The 24,084-nt window shown below is 41.8% G+C and overlaps 2 protein-coding genes across 17 annotated transcripts in view; both read right to left on the bottom strand.

Annotated features, from left to right (window-relative positions):
• Nucleotides 1–287: 287 nt before the first annotated feature.
• On the bottom strand, nt 288–16,452 carry brpf1 (bromodomain and PHD finger containing, 1). Of its 6 annotated transcripts, none has more exons than XM_039800593.1 (16): nt 16,216–16,452; nt 14,202–14,989; nt 13,680–13,869; nt 13,290–13,577; nt 12,328–12,845; nt 11,816–12,020; nt 11,591–11,722; nt 10,740–10,868; nt 6,509–6,974; nt 5,167–5,475; nt 4,766–5,044; nt 4,524–4,671; nt 3,497–3,630; nt 2,264–2,379; nt 2,006–2,160; nt 288–1,352 (listed from the first exon to the last, which is right to left on the bottom strand). In XM_039800593.1, exons 2-16 carry the CDS (start codon nt 14,942–14,944, stop codon nt 1,169–1,171), a joined length of 3,996 nt encoding a protein of 1,331 aa, XP_039656527.1. In that variant the 5' UTR covers nt 14,945–14,989; nt 16,216–16,452; the 3' UTR covers nt 288–1,168. The 6 variants fall into 6 exon arrangements, 5 of the variants coding, with proteins under 5 accessions (XP_039656527.1, XP_039656531.1, XP_039656528.1 ...); XM_039800597.1 differs by having other exon boundaries at nt 11,831–12,020; XM_039800594.1 differs by lacking the exon at nt 16,216–16,452 and adding an exon at nt 15,840–15,986.
• A 398-nt stretch (nt 16,453–16,850) lies between these two features.
• LOC120559119 (serine/threonine-protein kinase WNK2-like) overlaps nt 16,851–24,084 on the bottom strand; it is a 56,825-nt gene continuing 49,591 nt past the window's right edge. For 5 of the 11 annotated variants that reach the window (XM_039800576.1, XM_039800580.1, XM_039800586.1 and 2 more), the window contains 4 exons: nt 23,409–23,507; nt 20,464–20,508; nt 19,655–19,971; nt 16,851–19,550 (listed from right to left, as the gene is read on the bottom strand). In XM_039800576.1, the coding sequence (XP_039656510.1) occupies nt 19,200–19,550; nt 19,655–19,971; nt 20,464–20,508; nt 23,409–23,507 (812 nt within the window). In that variant the 3' untranslated portion in view covers nt 16,851–19,199. The remainder of the gene's footprint in view (nt 19,551–19,654; nt 19,972–20,463; nt 20,509–23,408; nt 23,508–24,084) is intronic. The other 6 variants (XM_039800584.1, XM_039800585.1, XM_039800578.1 and 3 more) reach the window with 6 other exon arrangements.

Raw genomic sequence — 24,084 nt, 5'->3', positions numbered from 1 at the left:
TATATATATATATATATATATATATATATATATATATATATATATATATATATAACATTGCACATGAAGAGGTGTTTTGTCAGTTTATGTTAATCAAAATCAGAAAGATGGAGTGTAATAAATCTTGAGAAGCACTTATGAGTCACAATTTCTTTGAAAAGAGGTAATGGGTGGGTAAGACACACGGATATTCCACACATGAAGGAACCCAGGAAGAACACTGAAACTAAGCAGACAGAGTCAACTCTCAGAAGCAGACACACAGTGACCACGACACAACCCACAAGTTTAAAAAACTCAATTCTTTTTTTTATTAAACTTCTATCTTTATGCAATCTGTATATATAAAAGTTCTAAAGCCATCAGCCTGAAACTAAGACAGACAGTGAGGCGATCACGTGTTTCAGTTTAGTCCTCATTATTCATTGACCAGCGGCCTGTGTGACAGACGTACATTAAGAAAATCGTAAAAACAGGAGACATGATGAACACAGAGTGACAGACGAAAAAAAGGACCACACAATGGTGTCTTGTGTAGCAGGAGTGATTAGAAGTAGTCCATGATAAAAACGAGCTTGTGGACCTTGTTAAGGAGTAAGCAGAATAAATAACATCAACGTTGGTTTGCCCACAGTTGAGGCTGTAATAGTCTCTCTTTGTGCTCCACTGACAAATGATTCGACACTAGCACCAGGCCTGTTTTTTTTTTTTTTGTCTCAAAGAGGTGGGCGATATGTGAAGATGTGTTGGGGTGATGGCATTTCCCTGTCCAAATGTAAAATTATAGTTGTGTATGTGTAACACTGTTCATTTCTTGAGTCTGTAAACCATCCTCTCATTTGTTAATAAACATATCGACCACATATGAGGAATATTTTTGATTGGTCATTTGAAACATAGCATATTTTTCCATCATTATTATTAATTCCATTTTTTTTTTTTATTCTCTTAAATACAATATTTTACACGTCAGATTAAATACGGCTTAGTTTGCATGATGTGTGTGTGTGTGTGTGTCTTGGGGCCAATGTAGTGGATGTTTATTTATTTACCCACTCTGTGCTACTGGCACGGTTTCTTGTGTTCTGTGATGGAGGGCTGGGCTCTCGATAGAGAACCGTATACTCAACGACACCTGCAGGGACCAACGCATAAGGTGTGTGTGTTTTCAGTCACTATCGCTGGTCTCGCTGCTGGGGTCTCCCTGCACCTTGCTGCGGTGCTGCATGGCACGGTGGTAGGCCACCTGCACTGACTTGCGGATGTTGGATTTCCTTCCCTCCAGCATCTTCTCCTTGTCCAGCTCCTGGTCCACCCCGAGCGGCACCAGCTTAGAGCGCGGCAGCCACTGCCTGGATACACAAAAACGTATACTTGAGTGTTAAATCATTTCCAATTAAACAGAGGTACAGTACATTGAAAAAAAAAAAAAAAAGCTCTAAACTAAATAATAAACATTCCTCTGCAGGCATTACAGGCCGAGCGATATCATGTGGAAGATAAACTGAATATATAACTTTAACTCTTGATTTTAAAAAGGGCTACGAGCTGAAAGCAGTTTAAGACGAGGGTCATCAAGGCGGTTGAGAGTGACACTGGCTGTTGTCATCATCATGTTGTCAACACGTTTTTCACATTTCACAAAAGCAAACATTGAACATATGTGACTGCGCAGCACGCAGTGACCTAAAATACGACCTGTTTTTCCCCCTCTTCTATTCTCAAAAACCACATTTGCCCTATTTCTGCTAAATGTGCTGTCGTCTTGTGCTTTTGTACAAGGAGTGCAGTTTCCATTGAACTACTGCCACAGTTACTCGTGTGCACACATCCCGTAACAACAGAAGCCTGTTTTGCTTGCGTCTTACTGTGCTTGCCATTTTGGTGAAAAAAATAAAATAGAAATGTCAGAAGAAACAAAGAAGAAACCAACGTTATAATGATTAGTGATGATACGTTTAGTTAATACAAAAAAAGATGGGACAAGATAAATCAGAGCACTGACCAAGTTCTCTTGTTGTCAAAGAAGAGGACCAGGAACAGGTGCTCCCTGGCCTCCTGGGTCATTTGCTCCCCTAGTTTCAGCACATCCAAAGGCGGGACAGGGATCGGGACACCGCGGTGGAACACCCCCTCCCTGGGCATCTTCGGGTCAATTATCTGCAGGCAGACGGTAACGAGAGGAGGGTTAGACATACAGTCATTAAATTGCAGAATCTCCTGACTTGGTCTTTGCTATTTGCAGTGTCCACTTGTGTCTCACCAGGGCAGGATATGAAGGATAGCCTCTGCACTTCGCCCACACCAGGTCCAGAGCTTCCAGAGAAGAATAGTCATCAGAGGTCATCCAGCATCCGGACCTGGCCCGACCACGCACCACTGACGGTAAAAAAAACACAGGAACAGGATGACATTCATCATTGTGCAACCTCACTTCTAGCTAAATAGCGGGTATGTACACACACTGTTTCAAGTGTTTATTAGAAGATAACCCCTTTTCCTTTGGAAATTGTGAGAAAAACATAAAAAATAATCTGTTACTGTAATGGGGCAACTGGGCTGGTTGTGAAAGATCCAGCTCCAACAAGACTGGGTGAGAGCTGGGTTGGGCTTCCTAAACAAAAGGCCTTGGTCGTCATTTGAGCTTGAAAATTCAACACGTTCACATGGTGAATGCTGATCTCTTTATCTGCATTTTCTTTTGTTATGTTATCAATAACATGGAAAACACTTTCAGCAGCTGCCATGTGTATGTCTAGTGTTCATGTTTGCAACTGTGCAGCTCACTGCACTGCAGTGACCGATTCTCAGCTTTTAGTTTTCAGTAGCTTTGGGTTTTTAGTTTTTATAGCAAACTATTGCAACATTAACCACAGACAAGAAAATAAGCAGATGTGTCCTATCACTGCATATTATAATATATTTGCATTGTGTCATTTTGCAGAAATACTGTGGTGCTGTTTGGATGTTTTGTGCCATAAGGACCAATTCTGTTCTATCCTTTGTATCTTTTTTGGTGGAATAAATGGGAAGGTTTATTTTCTTGGCATGGATTGTTGCCCCAACCAAAGTTGAATTTTTTTTTATAAATCATGAAAACCAAGGGGCATTGAATGTTTCAGTTTTTAAATTGGGCCCCAGGCAAATGTAAAATACATTATAAGTCATGGAGCAACCTTTAAGAAATGTCAGTTATTTAGATCATTTTGATCAGTAAATACTGCCAAGTCTGAACCAGTGCCATGAAAACATCATGAGTAATCTTTTCACTGGTATTCAAGACACTATGTCAAATCATATCAAATCAAAGAAAAGCTGACTGCACTCATACCAGATCAGCAGTTTGCCCGTTCTGAATTTCCATCTACTGTACATTAACATTCAAATCATTCTGAGAAAGCTCTCACGGTATGTAAGCACTGACACATGGATGTGTGTGTGTGTGTGTGTGTGTGTGTGTGTGTGTGTGTGTTTGAGGAAATGAAAGTGTGCTTACAATGTGAAACACTCCGCGATCCTCCAACTGAGTAGGAATCATTTTCAGTGCCCGATGTCTCCTCACTGCTGTCCTCCTGGAAAGCAGAGCGAGAGAACGACGCCTTTCCTCTGCCCTGCTTAGAGGGGGTCGTACTGAGAGAGAGAGAAGAGACACGGGACTATAAAGATCCATAGAACTTTAATACAAGTGTTTAAAATATAACTGATCAAAGAGGTTATCAACTATTAATGTCAACACCATAAAATACAGCTAACCATGCTTTAGTAGTTGCTAATACTGACTGTTCTGGTAAACAAGAGGTTGCTGGTGATCTCATTTTCTTTTATACTTTATCTGTTAGTAGTGCTACTAAAACAATTATTACATGTTTAAGCCACGCATAAAAGCCTTAATACCACTGAGATCTGGTTGGCTGACGCTACTGCCACATCATATCTGAAAGCACTTTAAAAAGGGATAGTTCAACATTTCTCAAGTCAAAGTAAAAAAAAAAAAAAGCCTACCAGCACCTCAAAAGCTCAGTAATTAACACACTGTATCTTGGTTTCTTAATCCATACATAAACAATAATGTAAGAACGACAAGTTGCTGTTTCACAGGGATTTACATGCTGGAACTGTTTCCTGGTGACCAGGGGCCGGGTGCAGTGACTTCCTGGAGTCTCCGCTGGCTGCCTGGCAACATCAAAGTGATGACAAGACTCCAGGAAGTCACTGGAAAGCAAATAAGCATATTTAGCAAAATGTCGAACTGTTCCTTTAAAGCTGCATTAACTGATTTTTTGGGCCTCTTGGAGGCAGAACTCCTCAACAGGCTTGCAGACACACTGTCCTGACATGATCTCGCCTTATGAAGTTGGTATGGCTAATGTGTCTGCTGTACAGTGGGTTCATCTGGGCCTGTTCACTTAAAACAGCTGCCTGGAGCAGCTGGAAACAGGGCTGATGAGTGCTGGGAATAACCCATTCGTGTAAATCTGGGCTGTAAAATCCAAACAATGAGGTCATGTTTGTGCACTAATCACCTGGTCCGGTCAGAAGCTGCGCTGCTGCTGCTGCTGGTTGTGGACTCCGAGTCTGAGCTGGAACGAGGGAGACGGGACTCACTTCTGTACACGCGGAAGCTCTCCGTTACTGGCTGGTTTCCTCCATCGAAACCGTTAGTTGGCAAACCTGAGGAAAAGAGAGAGAGTGAACTGAGTGTGTGTGTGTGTGACTCAAAACTTGTACGTTAACGTTTATTATGCATGTGTCTACTGTTACGTACCTGGGAGCAGGTCGTCATTGTCACTGTCGCTGTCAGAGCTGGAGCTGCTGCGGGGGCTGCGGGGCCTCTTCCTCTGCCTGCTTTGTGACAGCAGAGGCAACTGAGGGGGACCGATAGGGCTTTGGCTCAACCCCGTCCCAGCGTAGCCAGCATCCCGGTTCTTGGGAGGGCGTCCTGGCCTTTTGGGGGGTCCGGCCATTTTTTGGTTCTTCTTGGAGAAGAGGACAGATGTTCGACGGCCCACCTCTGGAGCCAGGGCAGACGAGGACACGCTCAGATCTTGAGGAGGAGCGAGGTTTATAAGTTAGAAATGCAAGCAAATGCTTATCATGTTATTGTCCTTTAATAGCCGTTATCAATTTCATGCACGATAATGATATTTTACATCTTCCTAGACGCACCTTTTCCACCAATCTCCTGGCTGCTGCTTTCCCCCCCTTCATCATGGTGTCCCGAAGAGGATGGGTGATGGGGGAGGGAAATACCCCGGTCTCCTCCTCCCACAGATTCCCGGCCCCCCATAACGGAGCCTCCCTCCCGCTGGTGCGCAAGCTTCCTCTTGATTACACTGATCTCCTTTCTCAGAGCTTTGGCTCTACGAGACTGACCAATGCTGTGCTTTCCCGAGCTGACCTCATCAAGACGCGCCTGTAAGTAATGCAGCTGCTCTTCCAGTGGCAGCCGCCGCCTGTTCTCTGGCAGGAGCAGGTCTGTGAGGGGCAGAGAGAGAAAGGCGGTTAGAAAAAAGAAAAAGGTGAATAATTATGAAGGAAGTCAAATATGACAACACTAACAAAGGGAAGAGATGTGGGCTGCTTCCCTGTGGATGTTTGGTAGAATTCCTGAGCTACCAGACATCTGACAACATTATGCTAATTTGTGTAATATTGGTATATGGTGTGCAAAATTCAGCATGTCCGCAAGATTCATCAAACTAAATCTGAGACTGTTCAAAAATAATTGTGGGAGTTAAAATGAAATATGTGAGAGCGCCCAACAAGTCACTTAATCTGGTACCAAAGATTACAGGTTACAGGTGGTTACAGTAAAAGTAAGAAACCCAGTTTATACAAGTAACAAGGATTGGAAATGTTTTTAGCAACTGAATTGAATGAATGTCATGCAGCACCTATTGGTCACAGGCTTTACTGTGCCAAAGAGCTTTTTTTCTTTACAATATATTTGTGTTCAGCATATTACTCTACATACCGGTATGTCTAATACCGTTCCATTGCTCAACACTCGTGACAAGGAATGTATTGTAACTGACATTCAATCACTGAAAGGAAAGAAAAGACAAACACCAACAATAACATAGACCTAGCCTCGTAAGCTAAACTTATATATATATATATATATATATATATATATATATATATATATATATATATATATATATATATTTTCTTACTACCTTTCCCTCTTTTTTAAACTTAATCTCTACTACACCCATGACTCATAGTCTGCCCTCCTATACCTTTGTGCCATCTACACTCCTCCCATTTCTCTCCCACCCTAATTCTTTCCACTATTCCACTCACATTTGTGTGATAATAAAGTATACATTTTCATCTAGCCAGCCAAAAGTGTGTAACCATAGAACATATTGTTTCGTCTCCAAATGCAAGGTATCAATTTGCCACCAAAAAGTGGTTGGACAACCTAGAAGTTCTCTTTGCAAAAGATAAATCATTAGAAAATTGTGCCTGAAAAAAATGCTTCATCTGCCATAAACCTCCATACCTTCTTCATTAGAGGACAATGGCCGGTCTCGTTCTCTGTCTCTGTCTCTGTCTCTGTCTCGCTCTCGCTCCCGTTCCCGTTCTCGTTCTCGTTCCCGTTCCCGTTCCCGTTCTCGTTCCCGTTCCCGTTCCCGTTCCCGTTCCCTCTCTCTGTCTCTGTCTCTGTCTTGGTCACACTGACTGTCTGGGCTCGGCTCTCGGGGGAGGTGTATGCCAGCCTCATAGTCAAAGCCTATCCGTTCAGCGTGGCGCCTGGCGGTTCTTATGACAGCCCCGCCCATCTCCCTGAGCCGCAGGGCAGCGCGGTAGAAGACTGTGTCCTTGGCGTTGTACTTTAGGCAGTTGTTGACAATGAGGCCAAAGTCTGCCTCAAATGCCTCAAAAGTGAGGTAGTGATGGGACTCCAGCAGGTTCCACATGGTCTGGAAGTCCATTGGAGTGTCAATGTGGTCCAGGTAGTCTGGCACCTGGATAGTAGAGATCAGGCAAAGGCATGACCTGTGTGCTCTAATAAGCTCTTGTGTATGTACAGTGACTTTTCAGTGCAGATGTCAGTGTGTAGAAGTCAAACAGAATACATATTTGAAATGTTGTGCCGAAAATTAAATGATGCGGTGAGCGACATGACAGCCAATATTTGTTTACTTGAACACAATTTGTTTTGGCAAGGATTCCTTGTATCAAAGCTACTGAGCTGTAGGGTCCGTGTACTTGGCGGCCAACGGATTTTCGTTTTGAAAGGAAAAAAACAAAAACGAAAAACGGCCAGTTTCCCAATTACCATTAGTAAATAGGAAAACTAAAAACGGAAAACAACCCATTATTCGTTTTTTGTTTTGATATTAAAAAACGGAAAACGAAAAACTATCTCGTTATCCGATTTTCTTTGATGTGTTTGTAGATGGAACTCGGAAATTTAAAATGTGTGTATAAATCTTATTCCTCATTCATTTTTTTCGTGACCCGGAAGCGATCGTAGGTAGTAAGCGGCTGCATACCCGGAAATCATTTGGACATCAATGAGACCATGGACAGTTAGAATGATACGGACGTAAAAACGTTTTTAGACAAATATGCTAGTTTTATATTAGAAAACCGAGTGGTCACAGGAGATTAGCGCTGACTGCTCTCATTCATCAAAAATGAGTCTACACAACAAGACAACCATCATAGTCTAATAATAATAATAATGAAGCGAAAACATTTTCAAAACTTCTCATTTTCATTGCCATTGCTTTGGCAAATATCTGTCAAACAAACTAAAATCGAAACCATGATTTGGCTTTCCCTTATCAAATTGCAAAAGACTCCGATTTAATACAACAATATCTGTCAAACAAACAGGGATATAATTAGTATAAATAAGATATAAAATCAATATAAATGTGATTTTTGGAGGTTAAAAAAGTAACTACCTAAGTCAGTAGGCCTACATTTTAAATGAGCTACTTTTACTAGTAATTTTACTTGTACTTGAGTAAACAACAAAGTAACAGTACTTTTACTTAAATAGAATTTTTTTTTACTCTTTTCACTTCTGCTGATTTATTTAAATCTAAAAATTGCATAGACCTAGCCCTGGTCTGCATATCGGCCTAGCTGTGGTCAGCTTTTTATTTACTTTAAGAGTAGCATTCATTTGTATGTTTAACAAAAGCGGTAAACGGCGATTTCAACTTCAAGTTGGCCATCAGGACAGAAGTCCCTGACAAGTCCCTGCTGAGCACACCACCTCCGCACATTATTATTATTATTATTATTATTATTAGACTTGATGGTTGTCTTGTTCTGTAGACTCATTTTTGATGAAATAGAGCAGTCAGCGCTAATCTCCTGTGACCACTTCATAATAAAAGTCAACTTGTGTTTCGCCAGTGAAATGATTTTAATATTTGCATATTAAAAGCGATATGCAGACCAGGGCTAGGTCTATGCAATTTTTAGATTTAAATAAATCAGCAGAAGTGAAAAGAGTAAAAAAATGTTCTACTTAAGTAAAAGTACTGTTACTTTGTTGTTTACTCAAGTACAAGTAAAATTACTAGTAAAAGTAGCTAATTTAAAATGTAGAGTTACTTAGTTACTTTTTAACCTCCAAAAATCACATTTATATTGATTTTATATTTATACTAATTATATCCCTGTTTGTTTGACAGATATTGTTGTATTAAATCGGAGTCTTTTGCGATTTGATAAGGGAAAGCCAAATCATGGTTTCGATTTTAGTTTGTTTGACAGATATTTGCCAAAGCAATGGCGCAAAACAACGTTAGAGACCTTTTATGTGAAAATTTGACATTTTGAAAATGTTTTCGCTTCATTATTATTATTATTAGACTATGATGGTTGTCTTGTTGTGTAGACTCATTTTTGATGAATGGGAGGGACAGGGAGACGTTGCACAGATGATAGCAAGTGAGATAGCGGAGAGAAGAGAGTATCTAAGGCGAAATTGCGTGCCACTTCCATGTTAGGGAGACAGGGAATCCCCTTTCGTGGCAATAATGAAGTAACAGAAGAAGTGAGTGAAAAGTATTTGCAAAACGCAAGTTAGAAATACCCTGGGGGCTAATCACCTCCTGTCTTTAAATCCTAGTGAGGTCTCTGCTCCGGACGTGTCGCACTGTGAATGCAACATTGAACATTTAGCATGTTTAATAATGCAAAAACCAGTCCTGCAGGATTATGACAGGAAAGGACTTTTTAGTAAAGCTATCAAAGCATGAGAGTTGGAGTTTATTCATCTTTGATGCTGACGGACTGGTTCAGCCTGCAGCAGCTGTTTCACTTCACTTTGTATTTCCTTGATCGATTTGATAAGGGAAAGCCAAATCATGGTTTCGATTTTAGTTTGTTTGACAGATATTTGCCAAAGCAATGGCAATGAAAATGAGAAATTTTGAAAATGTTTTCGCTTCATTATTATTATTATTATTAGACTATGATGGTTGTCTTGTTGTGTAGACTCAGTTTTGATGAATGAGAGCAGTCAGCGCTAATCTCCTGTGACCACTTCATAATAAAAGTCAACTTGTGTTTCGCCACAAGTCCCTGCTGAGCACACCACCTCCGCACACTCCTCTCAGAAAAACTGTGAACCCAGCGCAGCTGCTATATCACCACAAGACATCCCATTCTTTTGGTTTTCTAATATAAAACTAGCAAATTCGTCTAAAAACGTTTTTACGTCCGTATCATTCTAACTGTCCATGGTCTCATTGATGTCCAAATGATTTCCGGGTATGCAGCCGCTTACTACCTACGATCGCTTCCGGGTCACGAAAAAAATTAATGAGGAATAAGATTTATACACACAATTTAATTTCCGAGTTCCATCTACAAACACATCAAAGAAAATTGGATAACGAGATAGTTTTTCGTTTTCCGTTTTTTAATATCAAAACAAAAAACGGATAATGGGTTGTTTTCCGTTTTTTGTTTTCCTATTTACTAATGGTAATTGGGAAACTGGCCGTTTTTCGTTTTCGTTTTTTTCCTTTCAAAACGAAAATCCGTTGGCCGCCAAGTACACGGACCCTGTAGCCTAGAAATCTAGACGCACCCTTGTGACAGCAAATGTAATTTGCAGCCAAGGGGATCTAGGCACTCTCTGTTGACTTGCAAGCTGGAAAAACCAAACTCTGGTCAGGCCAATCACATTGTGTATAGAGTCGGTGGGCGGGCTTATGGCTGCTGGAAGACTTGGAGTTAAGCTTTTTTTCAGAAAAGAACAAAGCACGGCACTTAAATCATTCTTAAAAAAGGAAGATGTGTTCGGAGTTTTGCCGTTCGGATACGGCAAAAATTGAATCTATCAACTAGCTTCTCTTCCTTCTTCGTTGCTCTGCCTGGTTGTAGCGCTATCCTATTACGTGCAGAGGGAATTTGAAAGACAACTGTTTATCCCCTTGGATTGAGCCCTGTCAATGGTGAGTTCCCAGACCCAAAATCTTGATGTGGGTCTGGCTTGTCAGGCCAACTGAGCTGGGATATTATACAAATAAGTTTAACAATTTTTCATAATAATTTTATTATAAATATAGTTATAAATAAAATGCAAATAGAAAAAGAAGTGAGGTGCAATATATAATTTAACATACATTATGTAGCAATTTAATCTGATGTGATCAGATTAAAAAAAATTACATTTATATGAAAGGAGCACACATAGCTTAAGTGAATATGCTCCTGAGTGAGTGAGTGAGTGAGTGTGTGTGTGTGTGTGTGTTTACCTCTGCCAGCGGTACAGGCTCAGTAAAAAAGTTGTTAATGTCTCTTTCCTGTAACTGCTCCAAAGTACTCCTCAACAGCACCAGGAAGGGAGTCAGCTGCATCTCCAGCGCCATCTGCTGCACCTTAATCTAAACACAGACATCATTTATTTTAACAGTGTACACCTGCTCACTGAATACATAAACATAGACAAACATGTGGGTTACACTTTACATGAACGTGTCATAAACATTATAAACAAGTCATAAACGTTTATGACATAAGTGTCATTTGGTTAGGGTCCATGTGTCATGACTGTGTCATGACAGTGTCATGTGTTCATGACAGTGTCATGTCACTCTTATGTAGATACCTTCAAGTGTTACCAAAATTTGTAGTAAGAACATTGTATTTGTAAATCCAAGTCAAATGTATGCATGTACCCACACACTCATATGTGACTGTGCTAAACTGCCGGTAGCGAAGGAAAGCGTTGTTTTCCGTGTAAATATTTTATTTGGGTAGCACACATAAACAGTGGATTAATGAATTGTGAATTAATGTGTGTGCACTCTCATGTAGATAGGAAGAAAATAGTTAACGAATGCATTGCTGATATGCAGCTGATAATTAAATGTGTCAGAGCTTCCTGGCAGCACCTAACCCTTCCACACCCCCAAGACCTGACCACTAAAAACAAACTAGTTATTGAGACAGTGTTTCATTGCCTGCACAGAAGCAAGTCCAATCCAAAGAGAAGACTTTTGTACTAACCAAAAAAAAAACGGAAAAACATAGTGTGTGCTATGGCTAGCGTTAGGGTTTTTAATATCAGTTAGTAACAGACATAAAAAGATAATTCATAGCTCACCGTCTCCCTTTTGAGTTTTTCCCTCTTGCGGATGAGCTCCACCAGTAGCCTGGCTCTCTCCAGGTCGTGTCTAAGTCTCTGCCATGCCTTCAGCTGCTCCTTTAAAGCAGAATGTTTCTCCTCGCTGTCCCTCTGCAACACCAACACACACACACAAACCCACAAACGTGTCAGACAACTGTATGAGGCAAGAACAGAACTACAGTAGCATATACAATCACATACAATAACACAAGTCACCGGAGGGAGCTGCGATGGAGGTTGTGGTGGGAGTGGGTCGATGTGTCGTTGGGACTGCAGATGGGTTTGGAGCCGGCGTAGCAGAGGTACGCCGTTACGACTTTGCCTCTTCAGGGTCCAGTAGCTGTGAAGTCGCTGCATGAACTGGCTCTTCCTGGGTACCGTCAAGTTACTGGTGATTTTGCTCAGCCTGCAGAGAAACAAACACTACTTCAACTCTTGCTGTCTTGTCTTGCCATGTCATAAAAGTAAAGCTTTCGTAATTGTTATAGGGAAAGTCCCCCCTGTTCCAGGAGGTAAGGGCGATTTACAGAACAGCACTTCTAGAGCAAGCGGATATTAGTATGCAATTAAAAAACTCAGGGACCCACAATAAGTCAAGTGATCATTTTGGTTGTGGTTAACCTGCTGATCCACACAGTTTCGTGTTAAAGGGTTACTAGACATATACGGTCTTGGAGCACACAGTACAGGTAAAACATGTAGTGTGTATGTACCTATGGGGAGGTATGCAGGGCACAGACACCACTGGCGCAGCAGCTCTCCTTTCAGCCAAGATCTTCCTCGCTCTTTTCATCTTTAGCCTGGACTTGGCCTTCGCCCTCTTGGCTCGCTCAGAGCTCCAGCCCTTGGAGTCGTCATCATGGCCAATGCTGGGCTCGTCATCCTCCTCCAGCTCTCCTTCACTGTGAGACGAACCCATGCTGGCGCCGCCCACTCCTCCCAAAGGCCGTGCTGATCCCGGAGGCGTGTGGATGTCACAGTAAGCTGTCTTGCGGACGCTGAAAGAGGTGCCGTTGGCCCCAGTCTCCCTGACGGGCTCCATTTTCATGTAGAGGCCCGCCTGCTGGGCACAGGTGACGTGGAAAGCCGTGTAACAGTTGGCTTTGTGACACTGGATGCAGGCACCTGAACCACGCTGCTTGCAGATGTAGCAGGTGAGCTTCCAGCGTGCAGGAGGAATGTGCTCAATACTGTCGATTGGCTCCAGAAAGACTGTGTTAGCAAAGCAGACCTGAGGAAAGGCAGCAAAATTCACTTTATTGCAATATTCTTTTTAAAAGTGCTTGGGTAGTAATGAGATAACAGACTGACTGAGCCCTGTTAAACTGTACATTAACACTGATGTTAATCTATTCATCTGGTTGTATATCATTTTAGTTGTGTTTTGCATTCTATAATTTATGCATCTAGTGCATTATCAAACCACTGGTACTCAACATGCTGAACAACCATCCATATATGTGCAATACAGCATCCTCACAGTCCTAGACTGTCAATACAGTTAAATCCTTATGCACACACTGAGGAACATTAAAGCAACATTGAGTCTGAATGAAACAGACTAATGCTAAAAGCTGTGTGCACCACAGACAAACACAGCAATGCGGAGTACCGCAATATCTGCAAAATGATGCAGTTCGGATCAAGAATGCATGTGGTGGTGTATGAATTTTACCTCCGGGATCCAGAGGGCACACACAACGTGTGCCCAGCGTGCATCATCTGTCTGTTTGAAAGCACCTCCCTTGTTGGGACAGAGAGCACAGTCCACAGCTCTACTTGGCGACTGCAGGCAGCGACGACATAACCACTGGCCCTCTGGGATGTATGGAACACCATAGCATTCTTGGTGCACTGCCAGGTTACACATGTCGCAGAACAGGATCACATTGCTGTTCTGACACTCGCCATCGTTACAGATGCAGCAGACAGCATCTTCATCGATTAGGGTACTGGGGTCAGCCTGTGGGAAAAGAGGATAACGAGAGACCAGAGTTGGACACATTCTATATGTTTCTAACAGTGTTCTAATATTGTTTTTCCCTTAGCTTCCAAATTCAGGTACCTTGTTGTGGCTCTCAAAGTACGACTCCTTCTCCAGGCGATCCATGAGGTACTCAAAGACTTCCTGAGGGATGGGTGTAACACCGTCACGCCGCCGCTTGTCGTTCATGATGTCAAGCCAGATGTAGTCTTCCTCGTCAATGTCATACTCGACCTCCTCATCCAGCTCCTCCACAGACTTATCAATGTACCTGAGCACCAGAATGGGAAAGTAGAGGAACATGTCTTATACATATAGTATTACATAATAGTACATGGGTAGAAAAATAATGACAGAATCTGAGGTCAAATGGATTTCCTTATACATGTACAACGAGCTGTACAAGTGCAAAAAAAAAAACTGCGTAAATGTTGCTTCAAATATTTGACTCACCAAATTTCTGTTTAACAAAAGATGCCTTCTCTAATACATGCACCCCATTAAATTGCCTGCCATGTACTTAACAATAATCTTGCTTCTAATTGTAATTCTTACCCGCTATGTAAATTATTAATGAACCAGATTATAATTCTTAATGCAGACCTGTAGTAAGATGATGGTCGAGGAGGGGCATCAGGTCTCTCTTGGTCCAGTTCTCTGAACACCGCCTCAGGGAGTTTGACTGCAGGGCCGGACAGAGCGCTGTGATGATGAGATGAGCCATCCTTCTTCTTTTCCTTACTCTTATGCTTCCCAGACTTTGGAGTGGATTTGCCCCCATTAGAGGATGGGATATCTGGCCGGTCCTTGCCACTACCTCCTACCTCGCTGCCTCCAGCTCCGCCATCACTACCGTTACACACCCCTCCGCCACTACCACCAGTACCAGATGGAAGTGCATCCTCTGCATCACTGTCTTCCTCTGACACCACATCAATGTTCTCAAAGATGCTAATGCGTTGGATGCGTCCTTGAAATTCCAGCTCCACCATGCGCTGTGCCTGGGCATAGGTCATTGTCTCTCTGCCCGGGGAGTGAGAGTGATCTGACCGGTTGGGGCTACCCGGTGTGTTCCCCCCGTGCCCCGGTCCTCCACCTCCCTTACCTCCACCATCGTCCGTATCACCTGACCCGGCCAATGAGGCGCGAGGAGGCCGTCCTTTTCTCTTCTTTTGGGGCACAGTCTGTGCAGGAGTTGGGTTATCATGGTCATAGTGGTAAAGGTGATACTCAATGCCACTGTAGCTCTTGTAGACTTTACGACAAGTCTCCACAGGGCACTCGTAAGGGGGCTTGGTGGCCCGCAGATTGTGACAGAACGTCTTTACATCAAAGTCCAGTCCCATTTTGCCAACAGCCACTGCTGCGACAGATGCTGTTCAAGTTTACATCTGGGAGAGAGGAACACAAAGGAGAACCATAAGAGGATAAATTCCAGAGATTTAATTACAATACATTAGTTAGATAGTAGCTACTGTCATTGAATTGTAGCACTTGGAGACACCAGTCTAGACAAGTCGTGCACCTGTTATAGTGCAGTCACGTGACCATGTCCCTCACTCCCAGTAGGAAACAAATTGTTATGTTTGTCTCCCAGTAGCAGGTGCATTTAGGTCAATATTTTTCTAACTGAAGTTATGTCAGGTTGACGTGCATTGAAAACAGACGGCATAACAGTAAGCCTAGTTGCCAATAAATTACAGCTTGTTTACAGCCCATGATTTCTGGCTAAAACAACAGTGCACAGGACGAAATTTTGTTTGATGATCCCAAAAACTAACCAGGACTTTATAATCCAGCTAACGTTAGCCCTAGCATTTCACTGATGCTTTCTCCTCAGACAATGAAACATTGTAGCCTGACGCTGTTAGCCAGCAAGCTAACAGCAGCTAGCAAACAACAACACCAGTTCACTCTCCAAACAGCATATACTACAGTTACTACTCACGAGTTAGCTAACGTTACAAAGTAGCTAACGTTATTGCTTGCTTCCGTTAATTGGTCATCTTAATCGACGCTCTGTGTTTCATTCAGCTCAACAATAACGTTACACTACGTTTTAATTCGCGTGCTAAATTGTAGCTCTATTCACAGGGCAGACGGTAACGTTAGCTACATAAAGAGGAGTGCTACTTAAACGTTGCATTTTTTTTTTTTTTTGCATTAATAATAACAAACAATACACACGAGTGTTTAAAGTTAGATACACTGTAACAGCGTTTCCCTCCACAATGACCTCACCCCGTGTATCCCTGAATCTGAGCAGCAAAATGACAGTATTACTAGAATTCATCAGGTTAACGTTACCACACTACTACAACATGCGGCACAAGGTATATTGCTTAATTAAATAGCTAACGTAAGTTCGATCAGCAAATTCTCTGTGGCGAAATAGCTGTGAAATGTTGTGCGATGCGAGGAAAATAGGCAGGCATGCTCAGGGCTTTACTACTTCATGTTTTCAGGTTACAGTGGGTTAAGATGAAACACGGAAATTGCCACACAATTCTACTCTGAATAACCTTTTAATTGTTAAAATGTGACCCAATTGTTTCTGACAAAACCAGCCTTCAATCGTGTAACGCTACAGATCTGGACTAACGTTATAAACACTTACTACTCCACGTTCCCCAAGACTGCGTGCTTCGGAAACCTCACACCAGATCGGACGGGTTGCAGATCGGTTTTAATGCATAAAATAATCCCAGATGAGAATTACAGGACGCGTAGGTACAGTGAAATGTGTTTATAAAACAATATAATATCCCGATCATGTCATTGTGTTGGGAATAATTCAGGAACTCGGTTGAACAAAAGGGGCAACCGTTGCTGTAACGTTACGCCATAGACGCGGGTTGACACATTCGCCACACAAAGCAGGGTCTATTTCTCGGCTTCGGTGTTAAAATAGAGCCTGTTTGCACGTTAACCCATATTTCATAATACTACACATTATATTCTGTTCGGAGAGTTTATGGAGTAATTTATTTTTCATTTCTACTTGACCAGTAATTTCCTACATTCGTGTTGTATGTTGCGAATCTGTGGCTTTGTTTCAAATTTGTCGGCAGGACTGAAGTGAAAACATCCTGGCCTGACTCCGCGTCACACTTTTAAACAGTCTACAAACACTTGAACGCCCTCTAGTTACATATTATTTAGAATTCATTGGTTGAATTTATCTTTAATTCATAATCTTAACTCCATGCTAGAGAAATACAATAAAGGCAATAAAACCAAAGACACACATCATCAAGCACAAAATAATATTTATTTCTCTCTCAACATACAGTCTGATGATTAGAGTGCAGCAGGGTTGGGTGGGGTAATGCAGTGGGACATTCAGCAGGCAGAAGCAATCCCACACAGTTTGAATACAAGCCTTTGACAATCAGAGCAGATTCACCAGGGGGCAATATTGTCCAGAGAGAAGTGAGATGAGCAGAGTAGAAAGTGTCAGGACTGCTCCTCCTCCTCCTCCGCCTCTGTAATCTCAGCTCCTTCCGTTTAAACACTGCATCCAAATGAATATGCAAACAATAGTTATTCCTTCCTCTGCTAACCATGAGTTGGCAACGAAGGAGGTGGAACAAAACCAGATACAAGTGACAGAGAACAGAAATCTCTTACTACAGGAAGTATTTCACCAAAGCAGAAGACTCTGCATAATATCCTATAAAAGTCCAATTCAAACTGAATTTATGGAATAATATACATCAAAGAAAGCCCTCCCCCGCCACCACCTCTAAACAGTCCAAAAAAAAAAAAAAATTACAAATATAAACTACAAGAAAACTGTACAATTCACAGCTTGGCAGACATCGGGGTGCTGAAACCTTTCAAATGTGTGGAGATGTAAAATATTTAACCATTGTAGCTGTATTGTTTCTTTGCTTTGTGAAACATGAAAAGTTGGCCATGCTTGTCAGTGATAAAAAAGTACAGGCGGTGAAACCCACTATATACAGTGTAGGAAACTCTTAAACAGGTTAGAATTAAGGGGGACTATACTGTATGTTGTGCAAATCTCCCGCATCAAGTATCATTTGAATTCTGAATCACTGAAAAGAAAATTTAAAAAAAAGAATGCTGTCATCCAAAGCAACTTTGAAAATAAACACATCAAAATGTCAACAGGGCAAAACACTGCTTTGTGAGGGTCTCATTCGTTAATTTAATTTGAGGAGTTGTTTTCATTTAAGTACCATCTCATGTGACTATAATGCTTAACTGTACAGTGGAATCACCTCAGACAATAGCAGCATTAAAAAGTCAAGCTTTAAACATCAAATAATTTAAAAAACATCAGACCTAACTGGTGATCGCACAAAACATTTCACATATAATGTATGCTGAGTAATAGGATAGCCAGGTTGAAAGAACATTTAGCAGTAGTGACTTGTTTGCTTGGTGGTTTGTAATGTTTATAATTTGCAAGGTAACTTTTGTCTGTTGCTTGGTGATTTGTAACTTTGTTCAACTCTTCAGCTTGCTCCTGTTGCACACATCAGAGATAAGGCTTGTGGCAAGGCCACGATCAAAGCTTTGTGGAGGGGGTTAAATTGCACTTTTAAGCCTCAAGCCTTCACATATTAATTGCTACATTCTGATCAGAACACTTCCAGAGGCATATTCTGTAGAAAGAACTATGCACATTATATATGGCTCTGGACACCACCTTTCCTCTGAGCACAAGGATACAACATTGCCAACTCTTGTGCTGTCCAATGCATCAGTTGTCCTATCAAAAAGAGGCTGTGTCCGACTGAACCATTTGACCCCAAAGAGTGGATTTGGCTGCTGGCGTAAATTTTTTTTTTTTCTTCTCTCATCAGTCGTACATTAACCATTTGTTTCTGCAAGGCAACGGTACATCTCACCACTATGGCAATCCATCTGTCACAGGGGTGGAAAGTAAACAAGGGTTAAAACATGATTTTATTATTTTAAATAAGAGCATTTACTGTATTAAAAGTGCAGTTATACAAGGGCATACATATGTAAACAAAAAACAAAAGTGTCAGTAATGCATAAAAAAAAGGCACTGCACTCAAACTATGATGCAGACATGCTTTGTTTCACAGAAGAACAAATTATCTATAAATCAATGTTCAAGGCACTACATTCCTTCAAATATCTTCATCATAAACACCGTCCTGTTACTGTATCTGAAACCACTGTTATTTGGATTCCAATGTAGTGTATAGTGTACGTAATACAGAGAAAGGCAAAAATCAATGTGTAAACTGCAGTTATAAAGAATAAAGTGAAATGTTTTGTGACTGCAGACAAATTGTCTTGTATGGCTGAGTTTAGTCAACACACACACACACACACACACACACACACACACACACACACACAAAACACACACACACACACACACACACACACACACACACACACACACACACACACACACACACACACACACACACACACACACACACACACACACACACACACACACACACACAGGTGATGTATAAAGAATATCAACACTACAAGATCAAATGATGTACATGTGTGGCTCTGGTGAACCAGAACAGAGTGGTGTTGGACAATCATGCCCATACACACTAACAAATATTAGTTAGCAGATTAAGTAGTCCTAGTGGTTTTTGGACACGGGCCATTCTCGGAGTCGGGCATGACCAGAGGGTAGGCTTGGATCCCTGCGTTTGCCATTGTGGCATAGGGCATCATTCTTGCAGCACCAAGCAGGCCTACTGGACCCACAGACCCGACAGGACTAGGCATGCCAGGCCACTGCTGGGGGTAAAGAGGACCAGGAACCATCCCGCCATAGGAGCCTGCTGGCAAAAGGTACCCAGCAGGGAGCATAGTTGAGGAGTTGGGAGCTAGAGTTGTGGGCATACCAGGGCCTAAAGCAGCTGTCAGGGGGCAGGAAAGAGGCAGCTGGAACTTGCGTGGACCAACATGGCATTTCATCTGAAACAGAAGGGAGTTGTTGTACAAAGTAGTGCATAGACTGACTCAAATGTAAGAGATCAAAGTACAACTGATCCTTTTATCATCTATCCCTGAGTGCACACCTCCAGTTCCAATACCTCATGTGTAGCTGCTCCCATGGGTGGCGCTCTGCCCTCCAGGTCCTGCTGGCGTCTCTGCTGTTTGATCTGGTTGAGGGAGGGGCGTGGTTGATTAGCTGCAGCAACAGTCTCCTTCGTCCAGTCATCTACCAGTTTGTGAAGATCATCGGTGAACGTGCCTCTCTTGTTGTTGCTGTTGTTGGTCTGGACCTGAGCGAGCTGTGTGATTGGCTGGGGAGATGGTGACGGTGTAGCTGTGGTGAGTGACGCCTGTGTCTGACTGGAGGCTGTCTGAGCTGTGGTGGTGTTGAGAGTAGACCCTGCAAAGACACAAAGGTCTTCAAAATCTGGCCAGTTCAAAAAAAATGTACAGTCAAATCAATTGGCTGCTTTATGGCGTAATATAAAGGCAGTTGTGACACAATATACCTATAATATAGAATAGTCCTAATGGCTTTGTTGAGGCCAGAGTAAATAGTATGCTACTTATTTACTGTGACATATTTTGCCAACATAGCAGCCAAAGGATTGCAACATGAATGACTTTCATGAGTAATCATAGACAAATTAAATGTTTGATATGCAAGCAATGACAAAATTCAGCAATCAAGACATTGACACGGTCATGCAAAACAACAAGAAACGTAAAATAATGCAACAATCTGTAGAGTACCCACATTTTCAATAACTGCCACAGTTTCAAAGTGCCAAAACAAAAAAAGAGAAAATAAAGTGCACAGACAAACATAAGGAGGACTAAAATAGTAAGGACAGAGTAAGAAAGACAGAGAGTAAGTAAATGAGATAGTTACTACTACTGCGCTCTTTGCCTAGACATAGTCGTTTCAGAGTGGACCCTATAAAAAGGTAAAACAGCACAAGACAGAAACAGTTAGGCCAGGACACACTGCACACCACAAGTATGTGGAAAAGCTGCTTCAAAAGCACATTCAGCTATCAAAACAATTGGGGAGAGAGAAAGAGGGAAAAGGAGGACAAGGGGTTTTAAAAATCAGTGAGGAGGACTGGAAGAAAGAGCCTAGGTGTTCTCTTTTAAATAGACAATCATTTGAAAAGTTGACTATTAGAAACTACCTGACAAGCTTAAGAGAGAGCACTCCTAGCTTTGGTTTCTGATGTTGCGTGTTAAAGTTCCCTCATTTATAGCAACAATGTCAGGAGGAAGACCACCATATTTTATGCTGCTTCTTAAATTAACTGAATACATTATTGAATACAACAGAAATATCTTTTTTGTGATGACAGAAATCTGGTAAAATGCAGTCACTATAAATCTTAAATTGCCTTTACAAATAAAGAGTAAAATAATCTGTGTTTACGGATTTGTAAAATGTATGAATGATATGGTCCATTCGTTAGTAGGGAGAGACCAAGATAATTTTAGTTTTCTAAGAAAGGAAGACTGGAGCCTGGATTAAAAAGAGATCCTTTTGTCGATGTGAGAATGCCTGTGAAACAATGTGAAACCAAAATAAATAAAGCTTCAAACTAAAAGAGCACACAGATACTAGGTGAAACTCATCAGAGTCAACACTTGTCAGAAACATGCATGTAACTCAGGAGAGGTGGAAGGAGAAAAAAAAAAAAAAAAAAAAGGAGTAATATTGATGATACAGCCCTTCATATGGCGCAGCAAGCCTCCATCAGTGCCCTGCCTGGCGCCTGCACCATGCACGTCTTCTCCATCCAAACATGAGGGACAAAGAGAGCCCTGCCTATCAGGGAAGGGCTGGTTTTTTTCTCTGTGTTAGTATACAGATGCTTACTGACTTGGGCAAAGTGCCTTGACTTGGGAGATGTTACACAATCAAAATTAAGAGTGGATGGAAACACACAACAAATAAAGGTTTTGGCATTCTCTCTTACACATGTACTGACACACTTGTGCAAACAGGCACACTGTCTTGTTTTAGTTCTGACCTCAGGCCCATGTTTGGAGAGATCTAGCCCCAGTGTGATTGCGGGGTCTGGTATATTTTAAGCCAGAAGCACTGCACAAAGCATTTGTAGGAGTGGGACGGGGCATTATACCCACAATTGTATGGTTATGAATGGAACAGTGCTTCTGTAAATTGTGGATGATTGCCAGAGTACAGATAAATACCTATAACATCCAAGTTATTTGCGGCCTGGGTATTGGAGGCCCCACACACACACACACGTTCCTTTTCAATCTTCATGCCAAGAATCTGAATGGTGTCCCGACTCTTTGGGGTAATTCTGAATTTATAGAACCAGTTACTTTTTGTTGTACTTCATTCTTTCTGACCACCAGAGACAGTGCTTCCCACCTAGCCTAGGAAAACCCTGATGAACTTCCAGCAAATTTGAGATTTGCTCTGCAAGTCAGTCTGGCCAAGAGCCCATTCAAGCCCATTTCCAATTTTTCCAAATCGAGGCACCAATCACAACCGTTGAGGCGGGCTTTACACGATGACGATAGCGCAGCGACAGCAAGCAGCTTTTCGTTTACATTTAACATGACGGCCACCGATGCGCAGCAACCTGTTGATGCCGCTGTCACTTCTACGTCACCCGGATCATTGGTCTGATTGGTTGAAGGACTATCCAATTGCGCCCAGAGGCATTTGAGCGGCGTCCGTTGGTGACGCCCCTTTGGAAATGTGCTGCGAATGAAGCTTGCCCAGACCCACTCTAGGTTACAACTGAGAAGGGTCTGGTGTCAACCAGGCTATTTCCCATCTGGAGGACTTATTAATCAAAATCCGGTCATGTGAAGCAGTGTTATGCGGCGATATAGCAGTTAATAAAAGTCTGTTGGCCATCCTAGCAGCGGGTTTCTATTTTATAACCCTTGACTACAGAAGTTAGCAGCATGCATTAGCTCAGAGGGCTGAATTGGCTTGTATACTTAATTACGTGAATGCCTTTGTCACCCTAGTCTCGCAATGCCAGACCTTCCTCCACAGTGCTGCACAGGAGGGTCTGGCTAGTCCCCACAGCATTCCGGGATAGGAGAAAAATGTTAGAAAATGCTCTGGTTTATTGGCATTTCTTTAAACCAATCACAATCGTCTTGGGCGGTGTTAAGCAGCGGACAGAGCCACTCTGTTAAACATGTGTAGCGGCCTGTCTTTGTTGGTACTACTACAACTGGGGGGCACCAAAGTCAGAAATTTCAATTCTACACAGTGGCTTTAATCAAATTCACATAATGGCTCTTTTCCAGTAAGTGACAAACACGACTGGGAGCCTGGCCCTGGCTATTGGCTATGGAAATGAACCAAAAGCGAAATTTTCGACTTTTAAGTGTCCACAAACACTTCTGCACCAATTACAATGTCTAACAGCAGCAAGAAGTAAGGGACTTCCAGCAAAGTCATAGGCCAAAACACAGTCTACACAGAAATGTGACCTGCTTCACCGATTGCTTGAAGATGAAAAAGAAACATTTCCTGGCTGCACAAGCCCTTGATTCTGGTGACGTGTGCCTATGTTAGCTAGATTCAGTTGAATTTGTGCATGTGCTGGATATTCTCTGGCAGCCAGAAAAAATATAATACAGACCACAAGCTTTGAGGTTGTTGAGGGAGGGGGGCGAGGAGTAGGGATAGAAAATGGGTGATGTATTTCAGGTGAGTAGGCCTGTGAGGAGGGTGAAATAGAAGATCCACTATATTACAGAAAAAAAAATTGGTTGATAGAAGAGAGAGGCAGGTTAAATGAACAGAAGATGGAAATGAGTGAGGGGAAATATTAAAGAACAAATACAAACAGATGGACAGAGACACAGGTCCACTGAGGAATCTAGTGCGTGGTTTGCTACTAGATTTATAGGTGACTCTCTCTGACGTTTGGTGGTAAACCGTCCAGCCTGTAAAAATGAATATAAGAGGGAAGAAGAGAAGAAACAAGAGAGACACTTTGTAAAAGTGTACAGAGACTGGGACGAGAAACCCCCACCATCAAAAGCACCAGCAAAGGAGTGCACGATTACAGGACCCCACTACAGTAGAATATCTGGTAATTGATGAGAATCTTCACCAAATATACAACTGATAATCAAGCGTTTTAAGGGGATCTCCGGAACTACCGGGTAAGGGTATTGTGGTTGTATGCTTGGGTTTTGACCCTGATATTATTAGTTTGTCTATTAATTTAATATTGCTTATTTAATGGGGTCAGATTTACAGCTTGTAGTAATTTGCACCTGTCTCTAAATGTGCTTTTGTCATAGCATAAAACCAGAAAATACACTACAGCATTAGACTAAAATGTAGTAAAATAAATTGTACCGAAAAAAAAACGTTATTACGTTGCATCAAAATGATCAAATAATAATAATAATAATAATAATAATAATAATAATTATAATAATAATTATAATAATAAATAATAATCTGTTAAACATATTTGAGTAAATTAAAAAGAAAATACATTTGAACCACAAC

The sequence above is a fragment of the Perca fluviatilis genome, chromosome 5 (assembly GCF_010015445.1).
Source record: "Perca fluviatilis chromosome 5, GENO_Pfluv_1.0, whole genome shotgun sequence".
Taxonomy (NCBI): Eukaryota; Metazoa; Chordata; class Actinopteri; order Perciformes; family Percidae; genus Perca; species Perca fluviatilis.
Note: the sequence above shows the minus strand (reverse complement) of the source record. Positions and strands in the feature narration are given on the sequence as shown.

Excerpts from the sequence above, each read along its gene's own strand:
- brpf1 (XM_039800593.1), bottom strand. The coding sequence starts at position 14,944 with ATGGGACTGGACTTTGATGTAAAGACGTTCTGTCACAATCTGCGGGCC. Across the intron at positions 13,870-14,201 it reads CGACCATCATCTTACTACAG|GTACATTGATAAGTCTGTGG; the intron begins GTCTGCATTAAG and ends TCTGGTGCTCAG. Across the intron at positions 5,045-5,166 it reads CCAGGAGATTGGTGGAAAAG|ATCTGAGCGTGTCCTCGTCT; the intron begins GTGCGTCTAGGA and ends CTCCTCCTCAAG.